Source organism: Microtus oregoni, unplaced genomic scaffold (genome assembly GCF_018167655.1).
Source record: "Microtus oregoni isolate MIOR12 unplaced genomic scaffold, Mior012 000028F_ref0000031, whole genome shotgun sequence".
In the NCBI taxonomy this organism is placed as follows: Eukaryota; Metazoa; Chordata; class Mammalia; order Rodentia; family Cricetidae; genus Microtus; species Microtus oregoni.
This window is the reverse complement of record NW_024543087.1, coordinates 17,817,986-17,836,110: the sequence shown is the minus strand read 5'-3', so window position 1 is coordinate 17,836,110 and position 18,125 is coordinate 17,817,986. Positions and strand designations below refer to the sequence as shown.

The window sequence follows — 18,125 nt, the reverse complement described above, 5'->3', positions numbered from 1 at the left end:
CTAAACTACGATGTTGGCTGGCCATGCTAACATTCTCAGCTGTGGATGGCTTCATTGGGATATAATCCCACTATGAGTCAAGAACATGTATATTACTGAAATGGTCTGGAATTGTCAATGTGTTCATGAATCACCACCTCCAGACCCAAGTCAGAGGCCAATCCAACTACTTTCTGTCTGGGTGGCAAGTTGCTTAATCTCCCTGAACCTCTGTGATGCTATTTACAGGAACAGAACATTTGCCTGTATCTTCACAAGGAAGAAGGGAATTGGCATGAAGATGTAAGCACTGTTATCTTCCAACATGCAAAATGCATAGCAGATGCAGTTAAACTGTAGGCTGGGGAAGTCTAGGAAGAAGCACAAAGTCTACTACGTGAGAATTAAATCTACAAAATACTGAGAACTGGGGGGAATTATCTATACACTATCTGGGAAAGGTGACATGATCAAAATATCAGGGAAACTAGAGCCTAGACTTTTACCTACTCCAAACTGGAAACCTGTTTGAATAACATTTACAATATCACAATGAGTTGGGTTTTTTTTTAATTTAACTTTATTTTATGTGCAATGATGTGCAGGGAGCTGGAGTCACAGACAACTGTGAGTCACCACGTGGGTGCTAGGAATCAAACCTGGGTCCCCTGGAAGAGCAGCCAGTGCTCTTAACTGCTGAGCCATCTGTCTAGCCCCCACAGTGAGATTTTTTAAATAACAGCTTAGCCAGGGCTTGTAACATACACCTTTAATCACAGCATTAGGGAGACAGAGGCAGATAAATCTCTGTATGTTCCAGACCAGTAAGAACTACATAGTGAGACCCTGCTTCAATAGATATAGATGATTGATTGATTGATTGATTGATTGATAATACATATATACATAGAGAGATAGACAGACAGACAGACAGACAGATAGGCAGAGAGAGATAGATACAGACAGACAGACAGACAGATAGGCAGGCAGGCAGATAGCTGTGTTCCAAAAGCTTTAAAAGCAGCAAACTAGACTTTGTTACCCAGGGTGAGACTGAGGACAGGACTATGGCTTTGGTCATCCTATGGCTGCCATTCTGAGTGGGTGGAAACTGCAGACCTTACTCAAATCCTGCTGCTTGAGTGTCTAAACAGAGGCAAATGTCCCTGCCCTCAGGAAGTCACTTGACCACACAGCTCAGTCTCTCTGACCTTTCCACTAGCCACAGACATTAGATGGACAGTGGAATGCGCACTAGAAAGACCCAAGCTGGAGTCCATTTGACCACTTGCTATCTGTACAAGTCATTGCCTCTCCTTCAGCCTCTGAGGCTTTATCTTCACAGTCAAGGATGCCCTTTCATATTCATGAGGAATGGGCAAGGTAAACGTGCCTCCTGTACAGAAACACGAGCTGTGATCTATCCTTGAGATTCAAACTCAGAACTTATTGGTCACTGTGTGCCCAAAATGAAGGGGGTACAGAGTTGATACCAATGCCAACATCATCAAACTAGATGTTCTGGAAGTCTTTGGTACTCACAGATCCCAAACAGCTCACCCAATGAGTCCTCCGAGGCATGAGTCAGCCACTGCTCAGCAGCAGCTGTACTGTAGCTACTTGTTTTGCAAACCTACCTGGGCACCCAGGTCCCCTTTTTGGCCAAAAATTCCTGGGGGTCCTTGCCTTCCTCTGGGTCCCTGTTCCAGAAGAGATATTAAAATTCAACCAATTTTTACAGAGTCATTTATGCCCCATGCAAGTGCAAAATCATCTCAGAAGACGGCTGAACAAAGGTACCCAGACCAGACCCATCACTGTGTAGTCTCTACCAAGATGAGTCAGGTCATATCTAGACACTGATGTGTTCACGGACCGCCCACTCTACACTCCCTCCATCTACAAGGTAGGACATTGGTCCCTGGCATCCATGCCCTTAGCAATCTTTCCAGATGGACCTGCCAAGCACTGGAGTTTGAAAGTGCTATCATGTCCTCACCCACCAGACAGAGCGGACTGAGGGCAGCAGTTACGGTGTCCCTCTCATTTGGAAAGGACCCTTTTATTTGCACAGGCCAGATGACAGCTGTTTCTCTCTCCAGAACCAGAGGTCCCCTGGAGTGGCTCTAAGTTGTTGCAACGGCAAGAGCTGCTTATTTCCTCCGGGTCTGTTTTGCTTTACTGATTTCGACACTTTAATTTTTCTCCGGTTTTTCTAAGAAATACTTCCCTAATGGAAGCATTGATCTTGGCTTCTAGTCTCCCAGGTGAGGTATTGACAATCACTGATTTAAATAGACCATCACCCCCACAGCCCAGTGGGAAGGTGAGAACGGAGGACGGGTTCTATCGATTATCTCGCTTATGGTTCTCAGCACGATGCGCAGCCCTTTCAAAGAAGCAGAACCCGGTGACTAAAGGAAAGAAAGCAGGGACATGGCAGTAGCAGGGGTCCGAATCTGAGATGAGCCAGTGATCAAAGAGAAAACGGGAAAATAGGCTTCTTCGTTATATCCTCCTAATGCCGTTTCTCTGTCATAAAGCAAACACGCCCTAATTACACTTTGATTGCTCTTTCTTTTGAGTGTCTTTGCCACCCACATCAGCAGACAGCTTCTCAAATTATCGTCTGACACGCACAGGATTTTTAGCGATGGGGAGAGGAGTCGATGGGAGTGTTGTCAGTTTTAAGTTTGCAGTGAACTTGGAAGTAATTTGTTTTATGAAAGAAACAACGTGAAGGTCTGGAAAATGGTAGGTTTGGCTTTTTTTTTATGGTTCCAAATGAGCTGCTTGGAAATTCGGGTTTCCATTTGACACTTTGTAATTTACAACCCTCAATGGACTGAAGCCCTTAAGGGAAGACTCACATCCTGCTGGTCTAAGTACCCCAGGGACTGTGAGGAGGGAGTCCCATGCATAACAGACACCAAGAAAGTGCTTTGCTGATGGAATACAGTTTTAAAGAATTAAATTCAACTTTGGAGCAACTCGAATCATAGCTCCAGAGACATTCACAAAGAGCGTTGACTTTAACTTCGATTTCCAACCCTATCAACTCATGAGCAGTGTGACTTTGGCCAATTTTCCCACCTTCTCCATCCACCCTCTGTATTTGTCCCTGTGAAATGGACTAATAAACCTACTCAGCCCCCAGATGGCAGAATGAGTGAACCGGTGTCAAGACCTAGGTTAGTAGCAAGGACGTGGAGTCTAATCAATACCAGCTATTGTGGTTTGACCTTTCCAAAAGAGGGGCTGTTCAAGCAGCTTTGGAAGGCCAGGAAGCTTCCTTAGGGTCATTCTGACTCAAATTTATATCACACAAAGAAAAGGTTTCAAATACATCTCCTTAAAATTAAAACCCAGTTCCCAATACAACCTGTGGGCCTGGATACCCAGGCTCTCCTTGAGAACCCAGTTCACCAGCATCTCCACGCATACCCTGCAGAAATGAAAAAAAAAAAAAATACTCAGAGAGCTTCCAGCCAAAGCAAGTGTTCTATTAAAGACAGCTTTGTAAGACATCCCTTAAAAGCCCTCAGGATAAGTCACAGGAAAAAGATTGGATTGGTTTGGTTGTGCTCAATCCTCCCCAGAAATGGATCCATGCCAGAGAAAGAATCTGAGGGGTTTCCCCTTTGACTGAGAAAATGCAGGGGCTGATTGTTACTGTCTTTCCTTCCCAGTCTTCATACATCACTTTCGAGAAGTTCCACCAGTGATGGGTCAGAATTCCTTTATTTAAATAACCCAAACTCTTTTCTATTTTGCATAAGAACTGTATCTCAAAAAAAAACTATCTCGTGCGCACTTGTGTGCATGTGTGTGTGTGTGTGTGTGTGTGTGTGTGTGTGTATGTGTGTAAACCAGAGGTCAGTCTTGGTGATCTGCCTCAAGGACTTGTCAACCTTTTTTTTTTTTTTTTTTTTTTTTGAGACAGGGTCACTCACTGGGACTTGGGTCTCACTAATTCGGAAAGCCAGCCGGCCAGTGAGCCCCAGAATATCCCTGCCTCTGCCTCTTCCCGTAGGTTCTGGGGATGGGACTCAGGACCCTGCATTTGTGCAGCAAGCATTTTAGCTACTGAGCCATCTCTCCAGCCCGTCTGCCTCTCTTTAAGATACATGGACTCAGCTCTCATGTGCTGGCTAGTGTTATGTCACCTTGACACAAACTGGAATCCCTTGGGAAGTGGGAACCTCACTTGAGAAAATGCCCCCACCAGACTGACCTGTGGACGTATCTGTGGGGCATTTTATGGTTAGTGATTGACATGGGAGGGCCCACGTGGGTGGTGCTAACCCTGGGCAGGTGATCCTGGGGTATGTAGGAAGCAAACTGAACTGGCTAGGGAGAGCAAGCTGTAGGCCACATTCTCCTAAGCCACATTCTTCCATGGTCTCCTCTTCAGTTCCTACCCTGACTTCCCTGGGGATGGATGGTTATGTGGACCTATCAGCTGAAAGAAACCTCACCTCACGGATTTGTTTTGAGTTGTGGTGTTTATCATAACAATAGACACCCTAGTGTCAAGGACCTTTATCTTACTCTGGAAACAGAACATTGTGGCAGTCAGGAATGAGGCCTCACTTGAGGTTTGGGAATGTGGTCCTACTATGTTGGCCAAGCTGTTCTTGAACTTTTAGCTTAGGGTGACCCTTACACCTCACCCCATCCCTGCTTTTTTATTCTCCCTTCTACATATTGTACTGTATGTATACATTTATGATAAATATGTGTGCTAGGATCCACATATTAGGGAGATAATCTGTTTTTTCCTTCTGAGATTATGTGAGCCCACTTAATAGTATACATTCTAAGTCCATCCTTTTTTCTACAAATTTTGTGATTTTATTTCCTTTAGAGCTAAATTGCATTTTGTTGGTGAACCAAATTTTCATTATCCATTCATCTATTGAGGAAAAACTATTAATTAAAAACTTGAATAGAAACACAAGCAGGCCTCTGCAAAGAGCCCATCATGTTGATAATCTGTGAAAAGAAGAAGCATCCAGTTACATCCCATAGTTTTCATAAGTTCATTCCTGTTCCAGATGACAGAGTGACAGAAAGAATCCTCACATGACTGACTATAGTGGGGGTCTATTAGGAAGCTGTGTGATTCATTAACAACAGGTACACAGAACATAGAAGAAATAGGGCAAGGGGGTTCACAGAAAACAAAATCATAAAGTGAAGGACGCTCAATTAATGTGACCAAGAGTGGACAGATAAATATATGACAAGGATGTGGCAGGGAGTCGATGGGAAAAGAGGTAGATGGCAACAACAGCAAAGTGAGCCAAGCTGGTCCCATGTCTCTAAAGCATGAGTGGAGTGTGGTCAGACTGCATCTGAGAGAAGCCTACAGGCATTAAGCTGATTGTGTACAAAATCTTCAAAAGAGCATCAAAGTCTTTGATTTGGGCATTAGATTTGAATCGGTCAGTTGTGGGGTCTCTGGCAAGTTCCTTTCAAGTTGCTAGCTGATCTGCTAGGCAAGAGCTTTAAGGCAGAGATACACCCCACACCAGTTTCTACTTTTCATTTTGAGACAGTCTCACTAAGTTGCCCAGGCTGGCCTTGAACTCACTCTGTAAAAGCTCAGATAAGCTGACTATACTCTGGGGCTAGGGCACTGGGACGTACATTAGTAAATTGCTAAACTGGCTGCTACTGTTTGAACTCTCTGGGAAGCTGACTCTGGAAGTGGGGCTGGCTCACTCCCCCATTTCAGACCTAAGCATGTTTGTCTGAAGGGGTCATCTCAGGCCCCCTTGTCTGAAGATGGGCTGCCAATTCCCAACTCTGTGAAGAGGGCAAGGAAGAGCCAAACAGCCCAAGAGTGAAGCATTTTATCTTGGGAACAGTTAAATTAAAAATCATCCCAACAGAAGTTACTGCTGTTTATCCTGTGATATAGGAAGAGACCACTTGTTTGTTCCAGCCGCCCAGAACCAAAATAACCACACAGAAACGGTATTAATTAAATCACTGCTTTGCCCATTAGCTCTAGCTTCTTATTGGCTAACTCTTACATCTTAATTTAACCCATCTCCATAATCTGTGTATCATCACGAGGTCGTGACCTACTAGCAAAGTTTCAGCACATCAGTCTCCAACAGCAGCTCCATGGCTTCTCCTTGACTCCGCCCTTCTTTCTCCCAGCATTCAGCTTAGTTTTCCCTGCCTAGCTAAGTTCTACCATGCTATATGTCCAAAACAGTTTTTTTATTCATTAATGGTATGCACAACACACAGAGGAGACTCCCATATCACTTTGGGGGAGGGGTAGTCAAAAGTTCAGCCATGGGAAGCTCATCCATGGAGACAAAGTGACCTGGAAATTGCCAGGTCACTGCCTCAGCTTCCCCTGTTGTTGTCTACTAAACGTTGTGAATGCCGGATCTGAAGATACCATCCCCAGAGCTTCCCCGGCTGATTTCTGCTGGATGTTCCAAACACCCAATTTGATGACAGTTTGCTTTGTATGTATCTTTTGCTTTTTTATTCTTTTGCTTTGACTTGCTATGTACTTTATAACTCACTCATTCTAAACCAAAAGCAATGGCTATTGTAGGCCATTCTCCTGACCCTATGGAACAGGAGCGATGGGAAGAGTTCCATGAGCTGACATGGGCAAGCATCTAAAAGGTAAAACAAGATTCCTCCCAGAACAAGCATCCTATGCACCATCTGGGTAAAACAAGATTCCTCCCTGGAACAGTCCCCAGCCCCCTATCAAACTACACCCACTCTCCTCTGGAGACACCCTGGCCTCAGCCCTTTCCCTTCATCTCCACAGTGTGTGCTTGTTCGTGCACACACAGGGAGCCCTGGCCTTCACCCAGAAATGTCTTTTTATTCAGAAATGAGAGCTCTTCTCTAAAGTACTGTTTTAAAACCTAATGAAATTTAGTGGGTGGAGGCCATTTTAACCTTTCCCTTCTTCCACAATAACTTCCCAGTGATCCCTGTGCCCCCTCAACAGCCAACCAGCTCTCCCCTTGACCTCAGAGAGAACCATAAAAATAGGCCTTACTTGTAGAAAAAGAGAACTGTCCAGAAATACTGACCTTCAACCCTGGCAGGCCGTGTCTTCCGGGTGATCCCTAAGAGCACAAAGGAAGAAAAGATCTCAAAAAAGGAAACAAGTTAGCCCTGCAGCAGCCTAGCCCTCTCTTCTATTACCCAGCTCTCCTGCAACGGAGTCCACCTCCCCCTCCAGCAATTACACCTACCAGAGGTCCTGCACTGCCTACTTCCCCTAGAGGTCCATGGAAACCAGCACTTCCCTGAAAAGTAAGAGAAAAAAGAAAGACTTGTTTAAATGCCACAGAGTATTGTGGGAGAGATATTCAATCACACTGTGAACCCCAAGTGTGTGTTTGCGTTAATTAAATAAAATCAACTCAGGAGGCTGAGTTAGCAACTAGTTGACAGAAAGTAGTCATAGAGACTCAGAGGGTTTCTGTAAGACAATTGAGACCACGGGAGGTAGTTGGGAGGGACTTTCTGTGGTGTGTGCTTTTTGTTTTAGCAGAGTGAAGGGGACACTCTTTCAGAGATGCCAGCAAAGAGAGAAGGGCAGTTGCTCAACCTCTCTGAGCTAGCAGGTTTTCACTCCAGCCCTTGACTCCCAAGAGTTATTGATAAATAGAATGATAGAGATTTAATGAAAAACTGTATATGGTGGCAGTGACATAGCCAGTGCCTGTGGGAACAGAATTCCCTCCAGGCCACAGCCTGAGCCTCCAGGCCAATGCCAGAGACGCAGGCCAGTCACTGCAGAGTCACAGTTGCTGGCTGAAACAGCAGTAGATAAAAGCACGGCCTTTGTGCCGAAGGAAAAACAACAGAGTCCTGGTTTTATTCTGTAGACTCGTGTTGTCCAATGCCAAAGCTGCTGGCGATATGTGATGATTCAACTTAATTAACGTGAAATAAAATTAAAAATCAGCACTGGCTACATCCCAGTACAAATATATAGGGCTAGTAGCTGTCATACTGGGAAGTGTGGAGACAGAGTATCCATTGGTCAGCACTGCTCAACAGCTAACCTCCATCCCAGTGGGGATCTGTACGTTCAGCACCCACAAAGAAGCTGAAGCAGAGGTGTGTGCCTATAACCCCAGGACTGGTGTGTGAAAGACAGGAGCTCACTAGCCAGATGGCTTAGCAAAAACAGTGAGTAGTGAAAGACCTTGTCTCAAAAAATAAGGTAGAGCAATTAAGGAAGATACCCAACACAGATTTCTCACCTACACACGCACACGCACACGCACACACACGCACGCACAAAGAAGTAAATGTCATTAGATTCTTGTGTTTCTGAATATTGATATAGTCGCTGTCCTTCCCTATGTCCCTTTGACAATAGCACAAGGTTCACTATGCTGGTCTGTGACAGCAGATCAAATACTCTTCAGCAAGCCTGTGACCTCTGCTCCTTCTAAGCACAGCTTTGTTCTCAGAGAAGCTTCTGCAGTGGACAGCAGCGAACGCAGAGACTCACAACTGTCTAGGTCAACCCTCTAAGACTCAGGCTGCAGTGAAGAAAAGGGGGCAGGAAGTATATAAGAGCCAGAGACTAGACAGGAATGCCGAGAAATGCTGGATGTCTTCTGGATACAAGATGGCCATTGCATTCCTGACCTCACTGCCGATATTGTTACCCACACGAGATCACGCCAGCAAGGCCAGTCAACACTCCAGCGGTAGCACTGGCCCGACCAGTGGCTTCCAAAGCAAATCCAAGGAGGAAAAGTTGTGAAGGCGAGAAGGGCACATGATGGGAAGGATTTGGAGAATTGGGAGTGGACATGGCCAAGACACCTTACACACAAGTGTGAAACAGTCAAAGTTAAATCATCTTCTTCAACTTTATAAAGTAGAGAACTGTGTGGTGTGGTCCTGTTCTTTTAAGGCAAATTATTTAAAAGAATAATTTTATCCCAAATAAAGAAAAATGACAACTCCTCATTTTTTAAAAGAAAAATACTATGCTAGGTGTCTAAAGACTATCCCAGAATGGAGCTATGTGAGGAGAGTTCTGAGGGCTTGTGAGAAAACGAGAGTCCTGTGACCTCCGCTCCTTCTAAGCACAGCTTTGTTCTCAGAATTCTGTGTTTGTGTGCCCCTCCCAGGTGTAAAGAGAGCAGGATTACTCAGATTGCTCATCATCTCACTATGGATATTCAGATAATGTTCATGGGCAAGGCTCTTTTGTGATCGTATGCAGCTTGAACGCACGTGAGCTCTGTCATATGACCTTGATTAACTCTCAGAATATAAATTGTCTGATGCTCTAAATAAAGTTGGCTACTGCATGAAAATTTAGTCTACCTCATCTTTAGACTCCATTCTCATGGATCCCACTACCTCTAGGGGCTGGGGAGATGGCTCGGTGGGTAAAAAGCACCTAGGACAAGAGTGTGAGGACCTGAGGACCCCAGCAACCACAGGAAAGCAGAAGCACACAACTGTAAACCGAGTGCTGGGAAGACAAGGGCAAAATGGATCCCCAGAGCTCACTGGTCAGCCAGCTTAGCAAGTCAGTGAGCTCCAGAACCACCAGAAATCCTGTCTCAAATATAAGGCTGGCAAGATGGCTCAGCAGGAAAGGGCGCTTGCTGCCAAACCTGACGACCTGAGTTGGATCCCTAGTACCCACATGGCAGACAGAACCAACTCCCACATGTTGTGCTCTGACCATCACGTGTGTACCATGGCATATGCACATGTCCTCCCTCTCCCCTCCCCCATGCACACAATGCACACATACATTAAAATATAATATGCATATGTTACACACAAAACCATTTTTAACAAGTCCGTGGAATCTTATCTGATTTCCTCTGCTCTCAGCTACTGGAAATATTGATAATTTTCTCCTCTGCACCTTTTCCATGTCCTCACAGTTTGTAGTCAATGCTTCTGTGAACTTCTCTTTGAAGTGGGCTGTATGTGGGGGAAGACACTAAATAAAGCCTCTCATAACAGATCTGTACATAGCAAGGGTTTTTTCTCCTAAAAGATTTGTCACCTCACTTTGATAGCAGACAGCACTGTGCCGCCAGCATAGTCAAATGATTACTGGGACACAAGCTGGAGCCACTGGGTGAAAGGCTGCCACAGTCCTGGAGTAAGTACCGTTCCTCAAACTATTTATTTATTAGAAAAGAGGTAAAATATACTCACAATAGAGAAAAGCTGGAGACCATAGCTTAATGAAGGGGCCAGATACAGCATCACCAAAACCAAGCCAAACTCCTGAATAGCATTACTAAGTTATACGTTGAAAAGGAAGAATCAGCCTGCCTCTAGATGTAGAGAAATAATCAGACAAGTGCTAATTGGGAGACGTGTAGCAAAAGAATTGCTCAGGAATGCCAATGTCATCTAAGCGAATGAGCAACGTGCTGACTGCTGGGATTAAAGAAAAATAAAAAGGCAAGATGCCCTGACAACCATGGGCTTGGAGAACATTCCATGAGTGACAGTTCCAATACTGCACTTCATGCCAAGCTTGCACCAGTGAACGCATCTCACTCGGCAAGTTGGTATTGCACAATTCAGGGGTCAGCGCTGTGCGATACCATTGATGACCTTTCTCCCCAGCAATCCGCACAGCACCTCTGTCCCTATGAAAGCTAGCCGTCAGTGTGCTCCCCCAAAGGAAACGTGTTCAAATTTAATCCCCATCTGAAGGAATCAGGCCTCTGGGAGGTGAGCTGGGTCCTAAGGGTGGGATTGGTGCACCCCAGCCCTCTGTCTGCGAGGTGACAGCCAAGAAGGCAATGCATGAAGCAGAAACTGGGCTTTCATCACATGCCAAGTCTTCCAGTGCCTGGTGTAAAAATAAATGTTGTTTAATACAACCTGTCTGCTGTATTCTGTTACAGTAGCCCAAACTAAGACATGAGAAAAGTAGAAAAAGGTGACCATGGACTGTGCAGAAAATAATATTGTTTATGTGTGGCACAAACAACAAAAAAATGGACTCAGAAGGTTGTGTGTGTATGTGTGTATTGCATACACATACATAAATATGTATGTAACAAATATAATCAAAGAAAAAGGCTATCAGCTTGAGAATTGGTGGGGCATGGGAGGATTTTGAGGAAGGGTAGTGGGGAGGGGCTGGAGGGAGGAAAAGGAAGGAGGCAATGATATAATTCTATTTCAATTTTTAAAAGTTTTAAAAAGAAAATAATGTATAAATATTTGGTTTCTGTAGTGTGAGTACTCTATTGTGTCAGTATAGAGAGGTTTCCTTTGTCTTAAACTATATCTGTTGAATACTATGGGTAATGTGCTGTAATGCTTTCAATTGATCTTCAAGTAGCTCCAAAAACATCATACACATACATGCACATGCACACACACACACACACACATAAAGCAAATACGGTAATGGTTACTATTCATTCCTGCAGTTACATTTAAATAAAAAGTTATACAAGCTCTTCATGGACTATGTCAATAACTCAGAATGCAAAGGGAAAGAAATGCATACATTCTGGTGATAAAGGAAGTGACTTTTTTTTACCATAAGTGTGGTCATAAGTTGAATACACTCTTGCAAACCTGTGATTTTTTTTTCACTTACCACTATGTCATGGATGTTTTCCATAAGGAGAAAAGCTGTCTGGCTGAAGATGTGGCTCAGTGGTAGAGTGCTTGCCTATTGTCACAAGGTCCCGGTTTCAATTCCCAGGAGAAAGAAAAGGGGATGGGGAGAGGAAGGAGAAAAGGGGGAGTGGAACGGAAAATATGTAGAAAACTGCTGGTGTCCATGTCAGAGGAGCAGGAGGTGACAACTGACTTCAGGGGATCAGCCCACCAGAATGCAAGACACTGATGGGTGAATCTCAGTGAGGCAAGACCCCAAGGGCTCAGCTCCAGAATGTCTCTTGCTCCTGCTGTGCCTTTATATGTTTGCCACTGCCAATTTTCTCTGGTTTCTAGCATGTTGTATGGTATCGGGGGATCCCCACTACCTTTAGTGTAGTGTGACTATCTCATGGAAATACCCCGTTCTACCGGGCATTTTTATCTGTGGATTATTATGAAAATGACTCTCTTAAGCTGTACTGTTTATCTAAAGCAAAGATTTTATACAATAATAGTGTTAGTTTAAATAGAATTTCGATGATGACGAGTTTTTAACAAATGTAGTAAAGGATTATGATAGAGGTTAGTTTAGAGAGAAAATTAAAGGTAGGATAAGATGCTGTCCCCGCCCCTGATGAATCAAAGGCTGCAGAGGGTAGAAAATAGGAACAAGAGATTGTCATGCAGCTCAGGCTTACGAGCGTCTCTTGAGGAGTCCTACAGACGATGGTTTAGGTCAATGATTAAGGAAAACACTTGAGTCCCAGGAGTTAGCTCAAGTTCTTTCTGATTTTGGAAAATGTGTTTCACAGGTTTCAGTGTGCATCATAGCTAAAGCAAAGCTCTAAACAATTGACTCCATATGACTAGAAGACAAGGAATTGGATGGTTAGTTGAGATAATTGGACAGGCTCCTGAAATGAGGAAAGGGAGACCAGTAACCTGCTTTTCTGGCAATTATAAAAACTGCTGCCTGTGGAAACAGTCATGGCTGAAAGGTTCTGATCTATAAGAAGCCTAAAAGATAAATGTTTAACTGTATGTGGGTTCTTGGGGATAATTTGCTTTTCACCTGTAATAAAATGTTTAATCATGTAAAGGAAATGGGAAATATGCTGTTTTTTACTTGTACTCATTGTAATAATTCACTTAAAAAATAGAATGCAGCCACACTGTGGTTTTTATACTGCTTGAAAGAGTGTGCTGGGCATATAAGGTGTAAGGGAAAAATAAATAGGGTAGAAGGAAGATGTCAGGAAAAAGGCAGCAGGGAAATATCAGGGTAGAAAAACAGAAGGGACAAAGAATCGAGTAGAATGAGCAACAGAAAGAATAATTTTAAATAAGAAGTTTTTATCCCTCGGAAGTCTGTGTGTTTTCTCACCAACTCTGCATCTCATTCCCAGACCTGCAGAAGGCTGGACTCTCGGCAGAAAACCAGGCATGGCAGCATGAGCCTAGAATTCCAGAACTTAGACAGCTGGGGCAGGAAGGTAGTCAGTGAGTTTGGGGCTAACCTGGGCTACATGGTAAGGTTGTCTCAAAAACAAACAACAAAAATAAGAAGTGTTCTTTGTTATGTTTCATTGCCTAACCCAACTGCACCACGTGAAAGTAACATTGAGTATGTAAGTGATCTCTTATCATTAGATGCTGACTATCTCAATATTTTACTTTTTTTTTAGACAGGGTCTCATGTATATAACGTGGATGACCTAGAAATCAATATGGAGCCAAGGATGAACTTCAATTTCTGACCCTCCTGCCTGCACGTCCAAAGTTCTGGGTTTACAGCATGCACCACCACGCCCAGCTGGGGCACACTAGGATTCAAACCAGGGCTGTGTGTGTGCTAGGCAGGCACGCTACCAGCTGAGCCACATTCCCATTCTCATTTTTATTATTTTAAAAATCACTGCAATGATCATAATTGGAGCTAAGTGTTGCTCTTGATCCATGATCAGCTTTGAGGAAGATACCCAGTGTCAACCCCTGACCGCTACAGGCATGGGAATATACAAATACACACACACACACACACACACACACACACACGAGAGAGAGAGAGAGAGAGAGAGAGAGAGAGAGAGAGAGCGCTTTCAAACTCGTGACCTGCAGGAATGATTCTCCACTCTTTCCCCATACTAGGTATAAAATACAATTTCTCTGCTTGCTTGGAAACACAGTTTCACAGAGGAATTTTCCCATCTTAACTGTGACACTGATCCCATTGCCTCTCAGAAATCCTAGCAAGGAAAGACTGCCCCCTGGCGGTCTATCTTCTAATCGTGGGCAGACTGTACTAGCATGCACTACTTTTGCAAAGAAGTGATTTTCTGTCAGGAGTCTAGTCAAAGCATATCTCATTAACACCCTTCCTTGAGCCCAGCGTAGGAGGAGAAGCCACAGGAAACACAAAATCCAATCGAACATGTCTCTCTCTGAAACAGTTACAGTTTCTGTTCCACACACAATACAGGAATGGAGTCAAGATTAACAGGCCCTCGGGGATGGAGGCCCTCGGGAGCTGTGGTCATGAGGCTCTCACTACAGCTGTGGAGCTGTGGTGGTCACCACCCTGAACAGTGTGTTCCAAAGCCTGGGGCCCTTCCTAACAGCTAGAGCGTTCCATGGTTACGCTGCAATCGTGACGTTTCTTCCCATGACAACCAATGACTCACAGACTAATGGTTTCTCTAGCCTTCCCATCTTCCAGATGCCAATCCAGAGGTCCAGGGGTTAAGGGTTGATCCCTCACTGTGTGCTTAGCTCAATCCCAGAGCGTGGCCATTTCCAGGGCTCTCTGATCTCAGCTCACTGAGGGAAACAACTCATTTGTTCAATTGTAATGAATGACAGGATGGAAATTTTTCCCACACAGTGACATAGAAACAATGGTCCCAAGACGAGTTTCACTCAGAACCTAGACATCACAACATGGATTCTGGCTAACCACACTCTAAGAGGGGAACCAGTGCCCTAGGCTTTGTCAAGGGATCCCAAGTTGGAATTCCAAGTAAATGAAGGTTCCTTCCAACCCAAATATTAGCTATGTAGACCTTCTGACCAGAATTTAGGAAGGTGAGGTATGAGAACTGATACCCTCATTATCCTAGTCATTTTTCAGGATCATGCATTTTAATGTCTGAGCCATAAAAATCTAAGGCTGCTTGTAAGACACTAGCATCCGTCAGGCTGACCAGTCTTTCTTCCCTCTGCAATGTCTTCTGTCGTGACGGGTCCAGTCTCCAGGATGAGACGGGCATCCCATCTTTACCACTATCTACTGCCCAGTTAGCACCAGTCAGCTCTGGCTAGGATGGAAAGCAAGGCAACTGCATAAGGACATTTAAATCAACACTGCCCTCCAGGAGCAGGGAAATTCAAGATAGAGAAGAGTCTGGACCTCTCTAAATCTGATGCTTTCATTTTAGGAAAGAAACCGAAGATGGAAGAGGTTTAAGATCACCTCTATGATGCTATTAGTGTAGAGTGAGGGGGCGGGGACTTGTGTAAGGAAAAGAAATAGTTAGACAAGGAACTCAAGAACCAGGAAGCGCGGGGAGGTGGCAGCCAGGGCGCCTATGCCCTGGAAAATGAGAGTCCTGTGGCTTTGCTCTTTGTGTCCTGTCAGATTCAACCAACGTGTCCAATTGTTCTGAAAGAGCATATGGTCATTACTACCTGTGTTAGTCCCCACATGCAAACTGCACCCATCTTACCTGACGTCCACGCCTTCCCTTCTCTCCCTTGGGGCCTTGGATGAAATTATCAATCCCAGGATCCCCCTGAGGAAACAAAGGGGACAGAGTAACTACAGAGCATGCACAAGGCTCTGGGTTCCATTCGTAGCACTAGGTGAGAAGGGAGAAGGAGAAAGAAGAGAAGAAAGGGAAGAGGGGACCAAGAAGGACCCTTCCAGTGCCCAGACCTGTTTACTCAATAATCACAGACACCCGAGCCAAATAAAGCTCCACCCTCTTTCCACAGCGGGATCCTCTCTGAGACAGTGTGCCTCTCAGATCTCTAGCTTGTCACAGTGCCATAAAGACAGACTGAGCTGGCCCCTCGTTAACCAACACTAGATCAGCCTTTGCCTCTGCACAGAAAACCTGCAGCCATTACTTACGGGATCACCCCTCAGTCCAGGCTCCCCACGATGTCCAGCTTGTCCGGGCAGTCCAGTCAAACCCTTAAATCACAAGGGAAAAAAATGAAAAGTGAACCACGTTATAAAATCACTGGATGCTCACAAAGGTGTAAGAGAGGAACTGGGGAGTAGATCTCAAGAGCGGTTTAACATATTCAGTCAAAACAGCGGCAAGGTTGAGAGGTAGACATTAACATTTTTCTGGAAAGCCTCCCGATGCAGGGCTCTATGGAAGTGTCTGCACACCTGATTCTCACATCTCCGGAATTAATTCTTCTGCATACACCAGGACCCAGGCCTCCCTATGGTCTCAGCCCCTGGTCTTTTTACCTTCCTGTGATGGTATTTTACTTGTGCTCTAACAAATAAAGCTTGCCTGAAGATCAGAGTATTAAGCAAAGCCACTAGTTAGCCATAAAGGCCAGGCAGTGGTGGCATACATCTTTAATTTCAGCACTTGGGAGAGAGAGACAGATGGATCTCTGTTGGGAGCAGTGAGACCCCAGATCCTGAATTTCTTGTAATCCCCTGATCTGAGTGCCTACAGCTTCTCTGAGCACCTTCAGGAGTTCCTGATGGCAGGAGAGTGGTTTCTGGTGGGTTTGGCTGGGGTGTGGCTATCTCTATATAATCTGCCCTTGAACACAATAAAGGGGGCATTCTTGGGGAATTCAAGGATGACCCGTGTTGCTGTCTCTCTGTGTGTGTCTATGTATTTTAACCTCCAGCCCCTTGCCCGAAGCTCAGTAACTGGGTGCCAGCGCATAGAGCGCAGACACGGGGGCGCAGCGCATGGCATTTGGAGGTCTCCACCGAGATAGTGCCAGATCTCTGTGAGTTCAAGGCCACCCTGGGCTACAGGAGATTGAATCAGTCTAAAAGAGAAACAGAGCTCACACAAAGGTGATCCCAGCACTTGGGATCCTATGCTTTTAATCCCAGCACTAGGGAGGTGGAGACAGGAAGGATATGGCTGGGCAGAGAGAGGAATATAAGGCGGGAGGAGACAGGAGCTCAGGATTCAGTCTGAGAACTTTGTACAGACAGGATACCCAATTCAGTCTGAGGGTTTCATAGACACGAAGAACTAGTGACTGGCTGCTCTGCTTCTCTGATCTTTCAGCTTTCACCCCTTAATATCTGACTCTGGCTTTTTATTATTAAGACCAATTAAATTCATGCAATCCCCATGCTCTGCAAAGAATCACACACAGTGGGACAGTGGCGAGGGGATCTGAGCAAAGGGGGTTCCACTTTACCCACCATGTATCTGGGTAGGGTTGGCAGAGAAAGATCCCATGGATGGAAGGAGGGGGCAGGATTACAGATACACTTACGGATACACAGCTGGAACCCAGTGCTCAGGAGGGTTAGACATGACCTTATAAGGCCACTTTATGGACTTAATGAGAAATTAAAATGTTCAATACAGAGGCAGGCACAGCGTTCCTACTGTGGTCTATCATACTTCTTCCCGGACTCTTTCCAGCTTGCACAATGAGCTCGCAGAGTCCTTCCCCATGTCTGTAGCCTCAAGGATGCCTCCCTTACCCAGAAACAGCCAACAGCCCCTAAGGACTCAGTGGGAAGAAAAACAAAAGTCACAGGAGAGACGGATTGGGAGGAGAGGAGGGAGGGGAAACTGTAGTCAGGATGTTAAATATGAGAGAAGAATTAATTGATTGATTAACTAATTCTTACAAAGTCAGGGGGAAACGGCACTGAATTGACCTCAGCTCGCCTTTGAGGACAGCCTCCTGCTCGTTCTGTCTTTCTGACTACCTGATATTCCTGCATCCTCATGCCCACCCTGAAGTTTCCCAACTCTGTGCTTTCCCTTGTGACTTTTTCCCGACAGGAATACCCTGGTTCAGTGTCTCTCTCTCTCCCATCCCCTCTCAGTGATGTCCAAATAAAAATAGCACAATTACTTATGGTCCCAGGAATGCTAGGGTCCCCTCTGTCCTTCAGTCTCTGCTCAAGTGCCCCACAGGGCCTCAAGGTCAATGGCAGCCATCTTGACCTCTTAGTTATTCAACCTTTGTACTTCATCACATCTTCACCTCATGGAGGAAGCCTTCCTGGATGCACCAGGAAGTCCCGCCCATTGTAAGTTATGTCTGGATTCTAACAGATGCTCAGTTGATACTGATGACTGAAGGAGAAAGACCCTATTTGTTTTCCTCAGCTGTGTCCCAGTGATTCTTTATTTGCACCATTCCACACCCTTTGCCATGGTGTATCTTGTATTATAGCCCTTTGCAAACTTTATTTCCTACACGTGGTAATAGCCCTGTGTTGGCCATAGCCACAACTCATTTATCTTTGAACCACTCCCTGTAGATAACAAAATGCCCCATTGGTAGGAGGTACCTGG

General features: G+C 45.0%; 1 protein-coding gene across 1 annotated transcript in view; it reads right to left on the bottom strand.

Annotated features, from left to right (window-relative positions):
• Positions 1–18,125, bottom strand: part of LOC121464389 (collagen alpha-4(VI) chain-like) — a 101,294-nt gene that overhangs the window by 32,669 nt on the left and 50,500 nt on the right. Inside the window, exons 18-23 of the mRNA XM_041677318.1 lie at positions 15,728–15,790; positions 15,321–15,386; positions 7,224–7,277; positions 7,059–7,094; positions 3,362–3,424; positions 1,617–1,679 (exon numbers count right to left, since the gene is read on the bottom strand). Coding sequence (XP_041533252.1) covers positions 1,617–1,679; positions 3,362–3,424; positions 7,059–7,094; positions 7,224–7,277; positions 15,321–15,386; positions 15,728–15,790 — 345 coding nt within the window. The remainder of the gene's footprint in view (positions 1–1,616; positions 1,680–3,361; positions 3,425–7,058; positions 7,095–7,223; positions 7,278–15,320; positions 15,387–15,727; positions 15,791–18,125) is intronic.